This window comes from Budorcas taxicolor, chromosome 14 (assembly GCF_023091745.1).
Source record: "Budorcas taxicolor isolate Tak-1 chromosome 14, Takin1.1, whole genome shotgun sequence".
In the NCBI taxonomy this organism is placed as follows: Eukaryota; Metazoa; Chordata; class Mammalia; order Artiodactyla; family Bovidae; genus Budorcas; species Budorcas taxicolor.
This window is the reverse complement of record NC_068923.1, coordinates 32,864,740-32,881,481: the sequence shown is the minus strand read 5'-3', so window position 1 is coordinate 32,881,481 and position 16,742 is coordinate 32,864,740. Positions and strand designations below refer to the sequence as shown.

General features: G+C 43.1%; 1 protein-coding gene across 1 annotated transcript in view; it reads left to right on the top strand.

The window, feature by feature from the left end:
• Nucleotides 1–16,742, top strand: part of PRKDC (protein kinase, DNA-activated, catalytic subunit) — a 133,134-nt gene that overhangs the window by 97,243 nt on the left and 19,149 nt on the right. The window contains exons 66-70 of the mRNA XM_052651856.1: nt 497–685; nt 1,792–2,016; nt 2,744–2,852; nt 7,362–7,473; nt 13,616–13,790. Coding sequence (XP_052507816.1) covers nt 497–685; nt 1,792–2,016; nt 2,744–2,852; nt 7,362–7,473; nt 13,616–13,790 — 810 coding nt within the window. The remainder of the gene's footprint in view (nt 1–496; nt 686–1,791; nt 2,017–2,743; nt 2,853–7,361; nt 7,474–13,615; nt 13,791–16,742) is intronic.

Sequence of the window (16,742 nt, the reverse complement as noted above, 5' to 3'; positions counted from 1 at the left end):
CTGTTTGAGTAGATTATTTCCACTCTGCAAGTAAAACTTATAAAAAGGTAGATGAGAGCTGGTTTGGGGAAGTCCAGTTTTGCACGTCTTGTGTTGGGAGTTGTCCGTGGCTGAGTGTGGATGTGTGGCAGGTCACACTTGCAGTTGAGGGCCTGTGGCCTGTGCGAGACATCTAAATGGTGAAACCTTCTGCAGTTTTCTATAAATGTCCTGTTTTCTAATTTTCATTCTAAGAACTTTTCAAGTAGTGAAGACTCTACAGTATTTACATAAAATTAAGGGCCGTTTTCAGTTTTCAGCTTATTAATTGACTTTATAGTTAAGTTCCCCAAAGAAGTGGTTCTGTCCTAGCTGGGATTTTTAATATTCATTTGACAGTTAGGTTCCCTCAAGTTAACTCTCTTTTCCCTTTTTTCTATACCTGTCATAAATCTGACAGTGATTATTCTTAGTGTGAATGTTACATGTATCCAATTTGGTAAAATAATCTTTGCAGGCCCTCAACACACAGGAGTGGGCAGACGGTGAGCCCACGGAAGCCGAGAAGGACTTCTGGGAACTTGCATCCCTTGACTGCTACAACCAGCTGGCCGAGTGGAAGTCGCTGGAGTACTGCTCCACGGCTAGCGCTGATGGCGAGGGCACCCCGGACCTGAGCAAGATGTGGAGCGAGCCCTTCTATCAGGTGTGGGGCTATCTATGAGGTCACCCAATTAGATGTCCTCGATAGTCAAGTGCTCTCTCATTAATGAGAGTGAAGTTGCTCAGTCGTGTCTGACTCTTTTGCAACCCCATGGACTGTAGCCTCTCAGGTTCCACCATCCATAGGATTTTCCAGGCAAGAATACTGGAGTGGGTTGCCATTTCCTTCTCCAGGAGATCTTCCCGACTCAGGGTTTGAACCTGGGTCTCCTGCATTGTAGGCAGATGCTTTACCGTCTGAGCCACCAGGGAAGTCTAATTAATGAAGGTGTTTAAAACTTTTCAGAAACAGGAAAGTGGTTGTAAAGCATTAGGCTGTTAAATAACTTGACTCCCCCAAACTCCATAATACCGTTAAACCACTGTGCTTCCCTCATAGCTCAGGTGGTAGAGAATCTGCCTGCAATCCAGGAGACCCCGGTTAAATTCCTGGGTTGAGAAGATCCTCTAGAGAAGGGATAGGCTACCCACTCCAGTATTCTTAGGCTCACCTTGTGGCTCAGCTGGTAAAGAATCCGCCTGCAGCGCGGGAGACCTGGGTTGAATCCCTGGGTTGGGAAGATTCCCTGGAGAAGGGAAAGGCTACCTACTCCAGTATTCTGGCCTGGAGAATTCCATGGACTGTATAGGCCATGGGGTCGCAAAGAGTCGGACATGACTGAGCGATTTTCACTTACTCACTCACTGTGCTCTTAGCTAATGCTTTCAAAATAAGCAGATGCCTTTACAAAGGAATGTTAGCCTCCGGGGTGTGACCATAGGGAGAGTGTTTCCTGTTGTGTCTGCACTGCACATGGGCCTCACTGGGCCGGTCTGGCACCCATCTGCACCGCTGCCCTCGCCCGGCCTGCAGGTCCTCACTTGGTACTGAACGTCCGGTTCTCTTTCAGCTACAAGTAGTTTCCGTTTTCTGTAGAACGTGTTCCTGTATGTTTTGTGGTTATAAAATGAGCAATTGTAGGTGAACTTGCTTTAAAGATTGTGGCCTTAGGTTTGAAACGTTAAGCGCCATCATTTGAACCTGTGAAGTGACGCCACAGATGCATGGCGACGCCATCTCGGGATGTCACACCCATTCTCGCTCTGCAGGAGACCTGCCTGCCGTACATGGTGCGCAGCAAGCTGAAGCTGCTGCTGCGCGGGGAGGGCGACCAGGCACTGCTGACCTTTGTGGACGAGGCACTGACCTCGGAGCTGCGGAAGGCCCTGCTCGAGCTCCGCTACAGCCAGGAGCTGAGTCTCCTCTACCTCCTGCAGGACGACATTGACAGGGCCAAGTATTACATCCAGAACTGCATCCAGATGTTCATGCAGGTAACCTGGGTGCGCCCGCCGGGGCTGCGCTATTCTGTGAGCTTGGGTCGACATGGGCAGTTCTCTGGCCACTTAACCCTGATTCCCTGCACACCAGCCAATGGCCTGGAGCCTTTTAGTGCCTGTTTCTGATTTAGAAAGTTCCTTTTGTTTTCCCTTGGGTTTTCTTTCTTTCCCTGGACGAGTACCTGAGAGCAGGCCCCACCCCCAGGCATCTGGGTGGGAGGTGGTCATGCAGGAGGGTCTTGCGGCCCCACCAGCCAGAGTCTGTCCTGCCTCTGAGGTTGGCCGTTAAACGTTGTTAAAGCCGATTCTTGCGTAGAGTCCCTGAATGTTTGTTGTTGCTGAACATAGACATTCACTGTCTTTATTCTAGTTTTTACACATGCTTAAGGTTGAGTAGCAGTCTACTCTAGGAAGGTTATGGAAAGAGAAAGGTTGGCTTCTATAGTTGGCAGTTCTGTATTATAGGATATTGTGATTTTTAAGAATTGGTGGGGAATGGAGGCAGCAGCACCTGATTGTATTGCTCTTATTGATTTTGTTGAACCAAAATGTGACTGAAAACCAAAATTAAAGAAAAAATTAGACCATTTAATTGCTCCTGTGACCAGAGACATCTCGTGTAACTGATCTGTTTACAGAGTGGTTACTGTTTCATGTTTAGACTGTGTTAAAATCTGAAGCAGTACATTGACCTGTAACCAATGCTAAATAACTTTTCCAGAACTATTCCAGTATTGATGTCCTCTTACACAGAAGTAGACTCACCAAATTGCAATCTGTACAGACTTTCATAGAAATTCAGGAGTTCATCAGCTTTATTAGCAAACAAGGTAACTTTTTATTTATATGTATCTGTTTTCCTTTCATAATTAGGAAGAGTTTTGGCATCTGATTGATTTTTTTGTTTTTGTTTTGCTTGGTGATAGTACATGTTTCTTAATGTATGGGTTAGAAATTGTCTTGAGTTTACTCCATGAATGTGTATTTTGAGATTGTTGAAATAAGTGTTTAAAATAGTCCAGTGCTCTTCTGGGCACTTAAGAAGCTTCCAAGGAGCAGACGCTGTGGTCCCCACAGAGCAGAGCAGTTCAGACCCCCCATGAAAAATTGGGGTGATAGAATCTGCTGGTAGGGCTTGAGTTGGCTATGGTAGGAAGAGAGGGGTTCTCAGAGGGCCAGTCTGAGCCTGGGGTACTGGCGTGACTGTCCCGGGTGAGGTGAGGCCCAGGTGGCTGTGCCCAAACCAAAGGCCTTTCTGCTACTGCTGAGTGGGCTTAATCCTGATGCCGATGGGAGGTCCCCCAGAGTCAGAAGTAACGTCTTGTTTTGAATTCAAATTTCATTTCTTGAAAGCCTTCTTAGAGTACTGATAAAAGTTGGTGTTCAGAACTATCTATCTGACTGTTCTCTGTTTTAAATTTGGAGAATGGTTTTTCAAGTATGTATTACTAGTGGCGTATCATTCTAGGAGCTGTGTTAGTTTCTTTTCTCTGTATTTTACCCAGTTTTATAACAGCCTATGAGATGTAGGCTCTAAAACTAATATCATGGCACCTGATGACTGATGCTGAAGCTGGAATACTATGGCCAGGCGATATGAAGAACTTACTCATTAGAAAAGACCCTGATGCTGGGAAAGACTGAAGGCAGGATAAGAAGGGTACGATAGAGGATGAGATAGTTGGTGCGTTGATGACTTGATGCACGTGAGTTTGAGCAAACTCTGGGAGTTGGTGATGGACAGTGAAGCCTGGTGTGCTGCAGTCCATGGGGTTGCAGAGTCGGACATGACTGAGCAACTAAACTGAACTAAACTGATCAGGTTTTGTATTTATTATGTCAGCAAATCTGGAAGACCCAGCAGTGGCCACAGGACTGGAAAAGGTCAATGCTCATCCCAATTCCCAAGAAGGGTAGTCCTAAAGAATGCTCTAACCATCAGACAATTGTACTCATCTCCCATGCTAGTGAGATCATGCTTATAATCTTACAGGCTAGGCTTCAGCATTATTCAGACCAAGAACTTCCAGGCATCTAAGCTGGTTTTAGAGAAGGAAGAAGAACTAGAGATCAAATTGCCAACATTCACTGGATTATAGAGAAAACCATCTCTCTCTGTCTCATTGACAATGCTAAAGTCTTTGACTGTGTGGATCATGACAAACTATGGAAAGCTCTTAGTTGGGAATACCAGACCATCTTACCGGTCTCCTGAGAAACCTGTGTGCGGGTCAAGAAGAAACAGAGCCCTGCATGGAGCAACTGATTCATTCACGATCGAGAAAGCATTGTGACAGGGATATCTGCCGTCACCCTGTTTGTTTAACCTATACACTGAGCACATCATGAGAAATGCCAGCCTGGATGAGTTACAAGCTAGAATCAAGATAGGCGGGAGAAACAACCACCACCTCAGATATGCAGATACCAGTCTAATGGCAGAAAGTGAAGGGGGAGCTAAAGAACCTCTCGATGAGGGTAAAGGAGGAAAGTGAAAGAGCTGGCTTAAGACTGTTAAGGAAACTAAGATCATGGCCTCTGGCCCCATACTTCATGGCAAATAGAAGGGAAGAGGTGGAAGTAGTGACAGATTTCCTCTTCTTGGCTCCAAAATCACTGCAGACGGTGACTGCAGCCGTAAAATCAGAAGATGCTTGCTTCTTGGCAGGAAAGCAGTGACAAACATAGATGATGTGTTGAAAAGCAGAGACAAAAGTCCGCTATGGTTTTCCCAGTGGTCACGTACGGTTGTGAGAACTGGACTGTTAAAGAAGGCAGAACATCAGAGAATTCATGTCTTTGAACTGTGGTGCTGGAGAAGACTTCTGAAAGTCCTTTGGATAGCAAGGAGATCAAACCAGTCAATTTTAAGGGAGATCAACTCTGAACTGGAAGAACTGATACTCAAACTGAAGCTCCAGTATTTTGGTCATCTGATGTGCACAGATGACTCATTGGAGAAGTCCCTGATGCTGGGAAAGATTGAGGGTAGAAGGAGAAGAGGGTGTCAGAGGATGAAATGGCTGGACAGCATCACTGAAGCGGTGAACATGAACCTGGGTAAACTCTGAGAGATACTGAGGGACTGAACAGCAGATGAGACTTAGATTCTTTTTCCTCATTCTATAGGGCATTAGAGATTAAGTAACTTGCCTGAACAAGGTAAGCACTGCTTTCTCACCATAGAAAGAAAAGCAAAGCTTTTAACATTGTTATTGTTGTTCAGTTGCCCAGTTGCGTCTGACTCTTTGTGACCCCGTGGACTACAGCATGCCAGTCTTCCCTGTCCTTTACCATCTCCTGGAGCTTGCTCAAACTCATGACCATTGAGTCGGTGATGCCATCCAACCATCTGTCGTCCCTTTCTCCTCCTGCCTTCAATCTTTCCTAGCATCAGGGTCTCTTCTTACAAGGTAGCTCTTCCAGTCAGGTGGCCAAAGTATTGAAGCTTCAGCAACAGTCCTTCCAATGAATATTCAGGACTGATTTCCTTTAGGATTGACGGGTTTGATCTCCTTGCAGTCCAAGGGCCTCTCAAGAGTCTTCTCCAACACCACAATTCAAAAGCATCATTTCTTCAGCACTCAGTCGTCTTTATGGCCCAACTCTCACATCCATATATGACTACTGGAAGAACCATAGCTTTGACTAGAAGGACCTTTGTCAGTAATGTCTCTGCTTTTTACTATGCTGTCTAGGTTGGTCATAGCTTTTCTTCCAAGGAGCAAGCGTCTTTTAATTTCATGGCTGCAGTCACCATCTGCAGTGATTTTGGAGCCCCCCCAAAATAAAGTCTGTCACTATTTCCAGTTTCCCCATCTATTTGCAATGAAGTGATGGGACCAGATGCCATGATCTTTATTTTCTGAACGTTGAATTTTCAAACCTTGATGGCATCATCCTTTAGGGATTTGAATGGTTCTGCTGGAATTTTATTAAGAGCAGTGCTTCTTAAGGCCAACTTGACTTCGCACTCCAGAATATCTGGCTCTGGATGACTAGCCACACCATCATAGTAATCTGGTTCATTAAGATCTTTTTTATACAGTTCTTCCATGCATTCATTCCATCTCTTCTCGATCTCTTCAGCATCTACTGGGTCTCTACCATTTTTATCCTTTATTGTGCCCATTTTTGGGCAGAATGTTCCCTTGATGTTTCCAGTTTTCCTGAAGAGATCGCTAGTCTTTCCCCTTTTGTTGTTTTCTTTGATTATTAAGCACTGTTCATTGAAGACGGCCTTCTTGACTGTTACAGCTGTATTTTGGAACTCTGCATTTAATTTGATGTACCTTCCCATCTGTCCCTTGCTTTTCGCTTCTCTTTGTTCTTCTGCTATTTGTAAAGCCTCCTCAGATAACCCCTTTGCCTTCTTGCTTTCCTTTTTCTTTGCAATGGTTTTGTTTGTCACCTTCTGTGGTGTGTTGCGGCCTCTGTCCCTAGTTCTTTAGGCACACTGTTAACTCAGTCTAGTCCCTTGAATCTGTTTGTTAACTCTATTGCGAATTCATATGGGATTTGATTTAAGTCATACCTGGTTGTCCTATTGTTTGTCCAGTGTGGTGTTTTTTTTTTTTTTTTAGTTTAAGCCTGAATTTTGCTGTGAGAATTTGATGATCTGAGCCACAGTCAGCTGCTGGTCTTGTTTTTGCTGACTGTGTACAGATTTTCCATTTTTGGCTATAAAGAATGTAATCACTTTGGTTTCGGTGTTGACCATTTGGTGACGTGCATGTGTAAAGTCATCTCTTATATTGTTGAAAAAGGTTATTTGCTATGACTAGTGCATTCTCTTTAAATATTAGTGTTGTGGGATTTAGAAGCCCTTGAGCCAGGTTGTTTTGGGGGCTTTTGTCATGGCGACCTCATGTGCACACCAGGTCTGGGTTGGTGGCCAATCCTCCAGCAACGGACAAGTCTCCCCCTCCTCTGGGCACTCCCACGAGTAGCATGAGCAGATTCAGTTGTCCTGCGATGACTCATATTAGATTTTATAAACAATAAAATTGGTTGCAACCCTGTGAATAGCTTGTCAGTTTTCAGTGCTTTTTAGATTTTGGGATTGTGAGTGGAGCGTTGTGACTGTAGACCTGTGGTGAATGTAAAAATTGCGCTTGTTTATTTCCTCCTCTTTCCTTGATGGCCTGAAGACATTAAGTTTTCATGCCAGAATATATTAAACATGGTAACTTTGTGCTCCTGTTGTCAACAGTAGGGCCAAGTGTTATAATTTGCACAAGGAATCTGAACTAAGTTTCTGTTTACAGATGGCAGCTCACTTTGTAAGGTGGTCTGATCATTGGGCTGTGGCCACACTCACACCATAATGTCATTTTTAGGTAATTTATCATCTCAAGTTCCCCTGAAGAGACTTGTGAAAACCTGGACAAATCGATACCCTGATGCTAAAATGGACCCAATGAACATCTGGGATGACATCATCACGAATCGGTGAGATGTAATCCCCCAAGTTGATGTGGTCTTTTTTCTGAAGTTTCCAGAATTGTTTTTCCCCCAAACTGTGGTTGAGCAGTGTGGAGTCTGAGCCTTGCGTGCGCCTGTTTCCACTGAGGTTGTCCCATCAGCAGCCTCCCTGCCCGTGTGTGATCATGTCCCCTGTCCGTCCTGTGCTGGGTGGTGAGCTGTGGATGTGCTTGGAGGTGAGAGAAGGCAGGGCGGCCCCTCTGCTCCTGGCTCAGGGCTGCCTGATAGGGAGCGACACCCCGACTTCTCAGCCCTGTTATGCACCATATGCCTCACTTCACCAGGTCTGAGGCTCTCTGCCTCCCTTGAAACAGCTCTTGGTGGTCCACAGGCAGATACTTGCCACACGTATCCGTGGGAGGAGCAGGGCCAGAGAGGCTATGAGTTGTTTTATGCAGAAATGCAGTCAGCAGGACCGAAGGACTGTGACCCCTACAATTCCTCTTCCTGCCATTGGACCCTGTTTCCTCTGGTACTATAGCTTTTCAAAGATTCACTTTTAATACTTTCTGTTTTTCAAACTTTTTTACTTTTTATTTTGAGTCAATTCTTTTCTATAAAAAAAAAACAAACAAGAAAAGTGGCACTCCTCTGTGTGCCTTTTTCTCAGATTCATGGTTTTTTAAAACATTTTAAATAGATTGTATATTAGCCTTTTTTTCTTTCTCTCCACACATATATACTTATTTTTGGAACCATTTGAGGATAAGCTGCACACATCTATTTCTTTACCTCTTTGTTTATCAGTGTACCTTTCCTAAGAAAAAGAGTATTTTCTTAGAACCACAGTATAATAGTAACTTCTCTGTTTTCACTTTAATGTACAGCCTCAATTTCAGTTTTGTCATTTCTCCCATTAATGTCCTGTAAAGCATTCTGGCCTTTAAGACAGGACGCAGCAGCATCGTATATGCATTTATTTAGCTGATATGTCTTCTTGGTCTTCTTGAACTTGGGACAGCTCTTCAGCCATCTTTCAGGACACTGATGCTCTGGAGGTGTTTTCCATAGTTTGGGTTTAGCTTTATGTCGTCACGACTGTCCAGGTGAGATGCCCGTGGTGGGAATGCCACTGAAGCAGAGTGTGCGTCCTGCGGCATCCCTCCTAGAAGCACAGAGTGTCCCCTGCCCTTCTTTTCCTGGGGGTAGTGGTGTTGGCTGTCTGGTTAAAGCAGTGTCTGGCCTTTCCGGGTGTCAGGCCTATATTCTCCTCTCCCCAAACGGATGACAGGGGAGGTGCTCTGCGACACGCCGGTCCTGCTCGATGAGGCTGCCTCCTCCACACTGTGTCTGGATGACTTTGGACAAAGCAGCCTTGGCAGCACTGTCCGGTGACCCTCGTCTCCCCCCGCCAATGTGCCCGAATTTGTCTGCATCTCATAGGAAGCTCTCCTTCTCCCCCATCTGTTTATCTACTCATTTACTTAAATTTTAATTATTAGTATATAATCGTGGAATCAAATTTTATTTATGGAATATAATCCGTTACTGTTCTTATTTATTTCATGTTCAGAATGTCTCAGGTTTGGTTAGTGGGAGACCTTTCAATCTGGTATTCCAGGCTCATCTTGCAAAATTATCCTTCTGTATTTTCTTCTAGAAATGTTATGGTTTCATTTTTTATGTCTAGGCCTGTGATCCAGTGGAAGATGATCCTGTAGATGGTGTGAGGCAGGGGTACAAGTGCACTTTTTCCGTGTGGATATCTGATTGTGTAGTCCCATTTGTTCAAAAGTCCTAACTTTTTTTTCGTTGAATTGCCTTGGCACCTTTTTTGAAAATCAGTGGCCATTATATTTGTGGGTCTTTTTTTGAATTCTCTGTTCTGTTTCTCGATTTTTACGCTTATCTTTTCACAATATCAAGCTGTATTCATTACTGATGCTTTATAGTAAGTCTTGAATCAGATAGGGTGAGTCCTCCAACTTTGTTTTCCTTAATGAAAATTGCTTTGTTTCTGTTAGGATACTTATATTTATATATACATTTTAGAATCTGTTTATCAATTTCTACCAAAAAAAAAGGAAAAACATAGTTTGGTTGGACTTTTGTTGACTATAGATCAGTTTGGGGAATTGCTGTCTTAATAGCATAGAGTTCTCTAGTTCAGGAATGTAGTATGTCTCTTTGTTTACTTAGGTCTTCTTTAATTTCAAAGATTTGTATTTTTTCAGTATGGAAATCTTAGATGTCTTTTGTTAGATTTGTTTCTAAGTATGTGTTGTTTTTTCAGCACTCTTGTAAATGGATTTTTTTTTTCATTCTATTGGTATTTTCCAATTATTTGCTGCTCATATACTGATTTTCTGAAAGTTTTTTTTTTTGTAATGAAGAGGTATTGAATTTTGTCATATGCCTTTTCTTTGCATCATTTAATTGATCATATTTTTCTCTCTTTTTCATGTATGTATCTGTTAGGTCCGTATTGTCTATAGTATTGTTCAAATCTGCTATTTCTTTATAGTTTTTCAGTCTGGATGATCTATCCACTGTTGGTGGTGGAATATTAAAGTCCCAACAATAGCTGGATTGCTGTTTATTTCTCCTTTTAGTTCTATTACTATTTGCTTTATAGGTGTTTCGATGTGGGGTGCATAAATATTTGTAATCATTACATTTTCTTGACAGAGTGGTAGTTGGCCCCTTTATCCTCATGTAATGACCTTCCTTGTATCTTTTTACTGCTGTTAGCTTAGTTTGCTCTGATAGAGTAGAGCTTCCCCTGCTCTTTGGGGTTACCATTTACTTGAAATGTCTTTCTCTCCCTTTACTCTGTCAGTGTGTCTCAGAGCAAAGGTGAGTCTGTAGTAGACAGCATATCGTTGGATCTGTTTTGTCTTCTGACTGTGTCATGTGGCTTGTGGGATCCTAGTTCCCTGTCCAGAGATGGACCTTGGGCCAGGACAATGCAGGTGCCGAATCCTAACCACTAGACCTCAAGAGTTCTCCCTGGATCTTAATTTTATCCATTCAGACATTCTGTGTCTTTTGCTTGAAGAATCTAACCTGTTTGCATTTGAAACTGTTATTGATGGGTAAGGACTTACTGTTCCCATTTTGTTAATTGCTCTCTGACAGTTTTGTGGGTCCATGACCCCTTTTTGCTTTCCCTGTTCTTTCTTGCATGATTTGATGACTTTTTGTCTACTGGGTTTTGACTTCTTTATCACATCTTTTGTGTGGCTACTACAAGCTTTCCTTTGTGTCTAGCATATGGCTTACATAAACTATCTTGTAAAAGGATTCTCTGTGCTGCCTGGATTTTCTGATCAGGCTTCCTGGGTGGTTGGAACAGGGTCCTGTGCTCAGCAATAAGGTGGGGTACTGTTGAAGGGTGGGGAAGACAGCAAGATTGGCCCAAAGGCCAGCACAACTTATCATTTGGGGACCCAGATCAGGTGGGACTGCACACCAATTCCCTGGCCAGACAGGGCGGGAGAGACACTGGCCGAGCTGTCTGCTGCAGGACTGCTGTGTGCTGTGCTGTGGGTGGGCCCCACAACCCACATGTTCTTGAGAGGTTCCCTGGGTAGCTGAGCTGAAGGCTCTTCCACGGGTCAGTTTCCCGGTCCATGTGGGGACACCACGTAGGCCCCTCAGCTGGCAGGACTCTTGTTTGGGAACCAGATGCAGCAGAACCATGAGCCAAGCTACATGGCTCTGTGGCCAAGCCACTGTCCTGGCTCTGTCCACAGGCAGGGCCTCCCGCTGGGCCTTCCCATGCTGCTGTGAGCAGGGTCACGGTGGGCTGTGCAGGTCCCCGAGCTCCAGTTAGGCTTCTGAGTGGGGTGGCTGGGGCTGTGAATTAGCTTCTCTGCCCAGGCAGAGGACAGAACACACTCTAGGACTGACGACGCTCATTGTTTGGGTCCTGAATCAGGCAAACCTGCACCCTGCCCAGCTCCCTGGTCAGACTGGGCCAGCATCTCTGCTCAGGTGCATAAAGCCACTGGTTAGGATTTCTGTTCAGCCACCACTGGGAGCAGGGCCCTGCCTGCCTGGATCCATTGCTGGTTGCTGTAATCCCCCCAGCTTTTCTGTCATGGTCTGAGCCCTGAGACCCCTAGGAGGTGAGACCCGCAGCCCTGGGACCAGGCATCCCCCCAGTCTCTGGGGTACACTGTTGTGTTGGTGGATTTTTCCAGAGGTGTCTGTGAATGTTGTTTGGTTTTCCTGTGAGGGGACCAAGGTCAAGAATGACCTGTGTCACCATCTGGATAATATTGCTCGTCTTTGCTGTGTTTTTGGTGTAATACATTGCTTTTGATTCTGAAGTAGATGGTGCATTTGAAGGTAAACCTGTGTGGTTATGGTGATCTCTTTTCCAATCTCTTTTTCATATTCTTGGTTTGCTAACATCTTGTTAAGAATTTTTTCTGTTTGTATTCAAGTGGGAACTGGTCTGTAATGTCTCCCTTTTTTGTAATGTCTTTGTTAGGTTTTGATGTTAGGGTTATGCTGGCCTCATAAAATGAGTTAGGACAAGTACCCTTCTTTCTTTTTTGAAAACAGTTTGTGTAAGATACTTCTTATTTCTTAAATATTTGATACAGTTCATCAGTGAAACTGTATATACCTGGAGGTTTCCTGTGGGGCAGATTTTTGATAATATATGTAATTACTTAAGTAATGTAGGGCTGGGACCTCTGCGGTGGCCCAGCAGTGAGGGCTTCGTGCTCCCAGTGCAGGGGGCCGGATTCATTCCCTGATGGGGGAAGTAGGTACCACCTGGTACAACTAAGACCCAGCACAGCCAAATAAATAAATACTGGGGAAAAAACTCATCTTTTTGAAAAAAGATATATAGGACTATTTAATTTTCTATTTCTTTCTGTAACAATTTTATTAAATTGTATTTTTCCATTTCATATCAAATTGTTGGCATAAAGTTGCTCATATTACACTCTAATGTTATTATTTATCATATCTGTAGTGGGAGATCCTTATTCAGTCTGGATATTGACGATTTGTGTTTCCTTTTTTTTCTTCATCAGTTTCTCAATTTTAGGTGTCTGTCAATTCTGCTGATTTTCTCAAAGGATCTGCTTTGCTGATTTTATCATCAATCTGTTTTCTATTTCATTTATTTTCTGGTTTCATCTTCAGTATTTTTTTCTTTGTTCTTTAGATTTAGCTTTTCCTTTTTCAGTTTCTTAAGGTGTAAACTTTGATCATTGATTTTATTCTTTTTTCTTCAGTACATTTAAAGTTATAATGTTCCTCTAATCACTGCTTCAGCTGCACACTGCAGATTTTAGTATGTTGGTTTTGTATTTTTATATTATCTTGTAGTTCAAAATATTTTCTCATTCTTCTGTAATTTCTTTTTTGATCCATAAAATAGTTATAAGTGAGTTTCTGTATCTTACTGATTTCTGAATTAATTCCTTGTGGTTATAAACATACTGTATGGTTTCGGTCTCTTTAAATTTATTGAGACTTGATCTATGGCCAAGCACATGGTCTATTTTAGTAAATATACTTGTGTACTTGAAAACCCAGTGTATTCTGCAGTTCTTGGAGATAATGTATATAATTTTCAGTTAGATCAAGGTGGTCAATTGTGTTCTTCAGATCTTCCATGTCTTTAGTGATTTTTTTGGTGTGTCAGTGTTACTGAAAATTAAAACACTGAAATACAATCACAGGAACCAAGTCAAATGTGTATAAAATTGGCCATATGTGTAACACAGCTACTGAGAACAGTGGTTAGAACCTGCCTACCACTTGACACTGTCTGACTTTGGGAGGAGGACCTTAGATTTGGAGATAGAAGAGAAAAATGGTTTTGACCCAACACCAGATGTGCTATCCCTTCATTAAGAAGGCAGGTTGTGAGTGTAAATACTGTACTTTGTGGAGGTGGAGGCAACAGATGATATCTGGAAAGTTAAAGTATCCTCAGTGATCTTCAGAGGATCCTCAGAGTTGGTTAATAAAAATGGAGATTAAGTCCAGTTCCGAGAGTGTAAGATTAACCGTCTGAAAAATGAGCAAGATTTCAGTAAGTGTAGAATTTCTGTCTAAATGCTATCCAGTAGCTTCCTGTGTGTCAGAGATTCCTTTCACAAGTCCGGCATTAACTCTTACTTTTCTTTGTTTCATGCAGATGTTTCTTTCTCAGCAAAATAGAGGAGAAGCTCTGTCTCCTTCCAGACAGTGAAGGTGCGAGTGAGGACGGGGCTGAGATGGATGCACAGGCTCAGGAAGAAGACACACGGACCCTGATCACGAGCTGCAGCTTCTCCATGAGGATGCAGATGGCCGAGAGCGCAAGGAAGCAGGTGGGCACCAGGGCCACAGACTCGAACCGGCGGTCTCTAAGCTGAGCTCCTCTTTCAAAACTGATGCTTAGAGGTGATGGAGTTGTTAGTATTTCTTTTCTTTATAAGAAAGTAAGCTTGAAGAATAATTAAAGTTTTCCAGGAAGCCTCTAAAGTTTATTCTTTACTTGTCATTTCAAAATGATTATTTTCTGTTACTTATAAAGAAAATGGACCTAACATCAGGTTTTCTCTTGTTTAACAAAGTAGTGAGGGCTTGCCAGTTTGTTACAAATTGTATTTAAGTTTCAAATTGTATTTTCAGATTGTGAAAAGTCTGTCCTTTGATAATAAGATCCTTAATTGATACAAGTGTGCTTTGCTTAAAAGTGGCATATTAACATTTTAAGTATTAAATTTTTCATGTAATCGTATTTAACTATACTAGAGGAACTTTCTGTTTTAATGACCCTATGTTGATTTGCTGTTATAAAGCAAAGAATATTATGCCAGTAGAAATAATTAGTGTTTCTGTTTTGTGGGTTTTAATGCTCTTGTATAATGTTTTTCTTTGAGGTAAGTATTGTATAAGGAATTTTTCTATTTTCAATGAGAAAAAGCCCAGCCTGGAACAGCCTAAGTGAACACAGGAGCTGTATTAACCGCTAAATTATACTCTAGAGGAGCACGCTTTCAGATGCTCTCAAATTCCCCACCAAGGAGGATCTGTCTCCTGTCCCAGTCTCCCCCGCCACACACACACGAATCTTGTTCTTTGTGACTCTGTTAGCTCCAGGCTTCCCTTGGAGTTCGAAATGCTCTTGATGCTTTGTGTATTGCTTTCCCACTATATCTTTCTGGAATTAGGTAGTCTCTCCCTGACTATTTCCTGCAGAAAAGAAAGAAGATTCTTTTTTTCCAGAAGGTCCTGGCCATTTCTCCTTCTGTCTCCTTAGCTCTGGGTGCAGCAGGAGTGGGGTGCATGTGGCTTCTCAGTAGAAAGTGGGGCAGAGCAGGTGCTTTCCGCTGCTGTGGGGGGGGTGGTCACGGGGTCGGTGGGGAGAAAAGCTCCAGGGAGAAGAGGCGCTTGGGAATGGTAGGAAAGAAAGGTGCTGAGATACATTTTAAAACAATATCCCAAAGGTGAGAAACTGGGAACTGCAGAGCCTGCTGTGAGGGGAAGGCTATCTCGTGATGCTGACTTGAAGTGGACCATGAAGCTTGTGGCCCAGAATTAGGGACTGGAGACTCCAGGAGGTTCTGGAAGGTCTTGAGCATGCTGGTGGGGAAAAAAAACTGTGTTAAAGAAGACCAGAGATGGCAGGAGTGATGAGGGCGACCTGGACTTCTGGTCTAAGTGGTTGTAACACAGTCTAATGTCAATGTCCTTGAAGCTTAGCAGAGAATTAGATTTAAGAGATGTCTGTAATACAACCAAATAAGTAGTAGAGAAATTGTACATTAAAACTAAAAGCTTCTGTGCCTCAAGCAACACACTAAAGAAAGTGAAGAGACAGCCCATACAATGGGAGACAATATTTGGAAATTGTATATCTGATCAGTTCAGGTCAGTCGCTCAGTGGTGTCTGACTCTGCGACCCCATGAATTGCAGCATGCCAGGCCTCCCTGTCCATCACCAACTCCCAGAGTTCACTCAGACTCACGTCCATTGAGTCAGTGATGCCATCCAACCATCTCATCCTCTGTCGTCCCCTTCTCCTCCTGCCCCCAACCCCTCCCAGCATCAGTCTTTTCCAGTGATTCAATGAGGTTGCCAAAGTACTGGAGTTTCAGTTTTAGCATCATTCCTTCCAAAGAAATCCCAGGGCTGATCTCCTTCAGAATGGACGGGTTGGATCTCCTTGCAGTCCAAGGGCCTCTCAAGAGTCTTCTCCAACACCACAGTTCAAAAGCATCAGTTCTTCGGTGCTCAGCTTTCTTTATAGTCCAACTCTCATCCATACATGACCACTGGAAAAACCATAGCTTTGACTAGACGGACCATTGTTGGCAGAGTAATGTCTCTGTTTTTTAATATGCTGTCTAGGTTTGTTTTATTCCAAGGAGCAAATGTCTTTTAATTTCGTGGCTGCAATCACCATCTGCAGTGATTTTGGAGCCCCCCAAAATAAAGTCTGACACTGTTTCCACTGTTTCCCCATCTATTTCCCATGAAGTGATGGGACCAGGTGCCATGACCTTAATTTTCTGAATGTTGAGCTTTAAGCTAACTTTTTTACTCTCCACTTTCACCTTCATCAAGAGGCTTTTGAGTTCCTCTTCACTTTGTGCCATAAAGGTGGTGTCATCTGCATATCTGAGGTTATTGATATTTCTCCCAGCAATCTTGATTCCAGCTTGTGCTTCTTCCAGCCCAGCGTTTCTCATGATGTACTCTGCATATATGTTAAATAAGCAGGGTGACAATATACAGCCTTGACGTACTCCTTTTCCTAGTTGGAACCAGTCTGTTGTTCCATGTCCAGTTCTAACTGTTGCTTCCTGACCTGCATATAGGTTTCTCAAGAGGCAGGTCAGGTGGTCTGGTATGCCTATCTCTTGAGGAATTTTCCACAGTTTATTGTGATCCACACAGTCGAAGGCTTTGGCATAGTCAATAAAGTAGAAATAGATGTTTTTCTGGAACTCTCTTGCTTTTTCCATGATCCAGCAGATGTTGGCGATTTGATCTCTGGTTCTTCTGCCTTTTCTAAAACCAGCTTGAACATCTGGAAGTTCACGGTTCACGTATTGCTAAAGCCTAGCTTAGAGAATTTTGAGCATTACTTTACTAGCGTATATCTGATAAGCGTCCACTTATCCAGAATACATAAATAACTCTTTACGACTGAACAACAGAAAGTCAAACAATCTAGTGATAAAACGGGCAAAGGATCTGAATGGATGCTTCTCCCAAGAAGACACTCAAGTGGCTAGTACACACATAAAAAATGCAGCACCATGAGTCGTGG